The sequence below is a fragment of the Marmota marmota genome, unplaced genomic scaffold, assembly GCF_001458135.2.
Source record: "Marmota marmota marmota unplaced genomic scaffold, marMar, whole genome shotgun sequence".
In the NCBI taxonomy this organism is placed as follows: domain Eukaryota; kingdom Metazoa; phylum Chordata; class Mammalia; order Rodentia; family Sciuridae; genus Marmota; species Marmota marmota.
The window spans coordinates 10,622,181-10,625,964 of NW_026000174.1; the positions used below are offsets into that span (position 1 = coordinate 10,622,181).

The following is a 3,784-nucleotide window of genomic DNA, read 5'->3' on the forward strand; positions in this document are numbered from 1 at the left end:
TAAAAAAAAAAAAAAAAAAAAAAAAAAAAATATATATATATATATATATATATATATATATATATAAATAAAAGGCTTGAATAGGCATTCTTGTATCTGAAGTCTTTTTTTTCTCCTTAAAATATCCACCCTCTGGAGCTACACAGTATAAATATAATTCCTTTAAGTATGGTGGAACTTCCAATACCTAACGACAAAGGTTGTTCTGTATTAGGTTATTGAAATCATGAGCTTTCTGGAGATGGTGCTGTTGGTTCACCCTGCCGCTTTTGCCCCCAGGTATCCACCGTTGTAGAGTTGAATATCGGAGGCCAGATCTACACCACCACCATGGGGACTCTGAGAAAACTCCCAGGCTCAAAGCTGACAGAGATGTTTTGTAGCTCAACCAAGGCCTGCACTGACGCAGAGGGCCGCTTCTTCATCGATCGCCCTGGCACCTATTTTGGGGCCATTCTGGACTACCTACGCAGTGGGCAGGTGCCTACACAGCACATCCCTGAGGTATACCGTGAGGCTCAATTCTATGAAATCCAGCCTTTGGTCAAGCTCTTGGAGGACACGCCCCAGATTTTTGGTGAGCAGGTGGCGCGGAAGCAGTTCTTGCTGCGAGTGCCCGGCTACAGTGAGAATCTAGAGCTCCTGCTGCGTCTGGCAAGGGCAGAGGCCGTGGCAGTACGCCAGTCAAGTGTGGTGGTGTGTGTGATGCGCACTGAGGAGGAAGCCACAAGGTGTGCCCAGCCCCTGCATTCTCTGGAGGCCAGAAAGATGCCAGTTGTCAAGTTTGGGCCCTGGAAGGTAGGCCCAGAAATCAAGGACCTTCTGTACTGTGTGGAGATGGACATTAAGGCCCAGGGCTACCAGGTGTCCTGTGGGAGCTACTACCTGGATCATGCACACCGGGCCAAGGTCACTGATTGCTTCCATATATTCACCTTCACCTGGTGGTGATCCCCAGAGTCTGGGACTGTGTTATGGGCTCTGGTGGGGCTCACGAAATTAAAAAGTTGTCATCAAAAGCCATCTTCCTTTTACTTAACATATAAACATCAAACAATTTCCAAGTTTAGCTTAGGGCCTTGCCCCCAAATATTTATACATACCTTTTCTCAACTTTCCACTCCTTGCACCTGACCCTTGTACACTTGCCTAGAAGATTCCAGCTGTTCCCTCTTCAAAGCTTCATGTACTTGCCAGCCCCTTAATGTACAATAACAAGACTAAGATAAACAGGAATGTTTCAACAGTGCTTTGCAGGAGATGCAGGATGACAAAAGGAAAATACAGGACATCATGAATCTAGATAGTTTGACCTAAAGATGTAATCTTCCCATCCTCAAGTGATGCCCTAGTTGATCCATACCTGGAACATGCCTTCCTGAGGAAAATCTCGTTAGTACCTGTAGTAGATGCTTCCCAGATTGCCTTCACCAGTAGCTGTATGTGTTTGTGGAAGCCCCATAGCTGTCCTCTTCTCTAGAACAGTATTTTTCAAAGTATGATATCTGCATTCTTTGGGAACTTGTTAGAAATATACATTCTCAGGCTCCACTTCAGACATACTGAGTTAGAATCTCTGAGCATCAGCCTAGCATCCTAGTTTACCAGGCCCTCTGGATGATTCTGTTTGTATATGTGGTACTAGGGATTGAGTCCAGGACCTTGGGTGTGCTAGGCAAGTGATCTACTACTGAGCTACATCCCCAGCTCCCTCTGAGTGGTTCCAATCACTCTTAATTTTGAGACATATTCTGGTAAAAAAGCTGGGTGCTGTGGTGCACACCTATGATCCCAGCTATTCAGGAGGCTGAGGCAGGAGGATTGTAAGTTTGAGGCCCACCTAGTACCTTAGTAAAACTGTCTCAAAATAAACAAATAAAAGGCTGGAGATGTAGCTCGGTAGAACAACCCTGGGTTCAATTCCCAGTACCTCAAGAAAAAGAAAACAACTTCCACCTCTCAGACAAAAGTATAAAAGACTGGCCCCTGACTTACATAAGGAAAAAAATTTCCCCAGTACTGGGGATTGAACCTGGGGGAACCCTACCCTACTGAGTTGTATCATTCCTTTTTGAGATAGGGTCTTTCTAAGTTGCCAAGGCTGACCTTGAATTTGTGATCCTCTTGCCTCAGCCTTCTAAATTGTTTCCGTGCTGAGCTTCAATTTTCTTCAAGTTTCTGTTGCAGAGTTTCTTGTGAGATCAGGCTGGGGTCAGTCTTACTTGGAAGCACATTCTTGTTTAGCTTGTCTACATTGCTCCTACTCCCTTTCTAAGAGCACTAATTCTTCAATAAACCACTTGTAAAAGAGTTTATGTTCCGCTTCTGCTTCTCAACCTAAGACAGTACTAAATTTTAAGGAAGGTAATCTGGACATTTATCTTTCAAGTTCAGTTCTGAGACACATGGCCCCCACCCTTGACTTGTAATTTGGCAAACTCTTCAGGACTGAAAGGTTTCCTGAGGCACAGGACTCCATAACCCAAAATCAGAAGGTCCCAAGCAAATTGAGATGAATTCTTCACCCTACTGCCTCCCCAGCTCACCTTCAATTTGTTTCTTTTTCCTTTGGAATGGTTGTTCTGTTGGGACAGATCCAGGAGTCCACTCAAGAGAGACTATATGTGCCCAGAGACGTCTGGCTTTGCCCCCTTATGGGACCAAAAATGTCTATATCCAGCTCTTACACAAAAATATTTTCTTTTTTTTTTTAAAGAGAGAGAGAGAATTTTTTTAATATTTAATTTTTAGTTTTTGGCGGATGTTGAGAGCCACAGCCAAAGGGGCCCCAGCAAACTTCCAGCTGCCAGCAAACTTCACAGCGGCCCCAGCAACATCTAGCTGATTGGCTCCTCGGCCCCAGCAACATCTAGCTGATTGGCTCCTCTGCGGTGATGCTCATTGGACTGTTTCCCTGCCCTTTCAGACCACGGAGCTGCTCATTGGGGGACTTTTTTTGGCTCCGCCCACGTTACCCAGCCAATCGGCCTCAAGAGCAGGAGGATTGTGGGAGGTGGAGAGAAGCTGGTGTGGGAGAGAGAGGCTTGTGGAAAGCCAGTGGTGGCAGTTGAGGCTCTGAGGGTTTTTCCTGAGAGGCTGTTTTGTTTGGCGTGTGTGGTTCTAAAAATAAAGTTAGTTTCTTTTGACAAGTGGCTCCTGATTGTGCCCAGCCAGACTGCGGCAGGCGGACACAACATCTTTGTTTGTATGTGGTGCTGAGGATCGAACCCGGGCCGCACACATGCCAGGCGTGTGTGCTACCGCTTGAGCCACATACCCAGCCCCCAAAATATTTTATTTCTTCCTTTCATGATACCTTTACCTGCTGTAGTGCCTCTGTCATATATTTCAAACAAAATCCAAAAGCTTCTGTCAGGTTTGGAGCCTGACTTCTTGGGAACACTTAAAATTTTCTGTACCTTGCAATTCTTCAAAAGGCTGAGCAATTCTCTCTAATGTTTACAACCTACAAAGGTGATTTAGCCCATTCCTTTGGAAACTCCAGGTTTGGGGTTGTTGGATTGCTTGTGTAACCAAGTTTTCTTTCTTTCTTTCTTTTCTTTTTTACCATGGGTTGAACTCGGAGGCACTGAGCTACATCCACAGCCCTATTTTGTATTTTATTTAGAGGCACGTTTTCACCGAGTTGTTGGCACCTTGCTAAATTGCTGAGGCTGGCTTTGAACTTGAACTTGCTATCCTCCTTCCTCAGCCTCCCAAACCGCTGGGATTACAGGTCTGTGCCACCACACCTGACTCAAGTTTTCTTTTTGTCTTGTGGTAC

At 45.2% G+C, this 3,784-nt stretch overlaps 1 protein-coding gene across 1 annotated transcript in view; it reads left to right on the top strand.

The window, feature by feature from the left end:
- Kctd14 (potassium channel tetramerization domain containing 14) overlaps positions 1–1,019 on the top strand; it is a 14,967-nt gene extending 13,948 nt beyond the window's left edge. The window contains exon 3 of the mRNA XM_048787875.1: positions 280–1,019. Coding sequence (XP_048643832.1) covers positions 280–951 — 672 coding nt within the window. The 3' untranslated portion in view covers positions 952–1,019. The remainder of the gene's footprint in view (positions 1–279) is intronic.
- Positions 1,020–3,784: the final 2,765 nt, after the last annotated feature.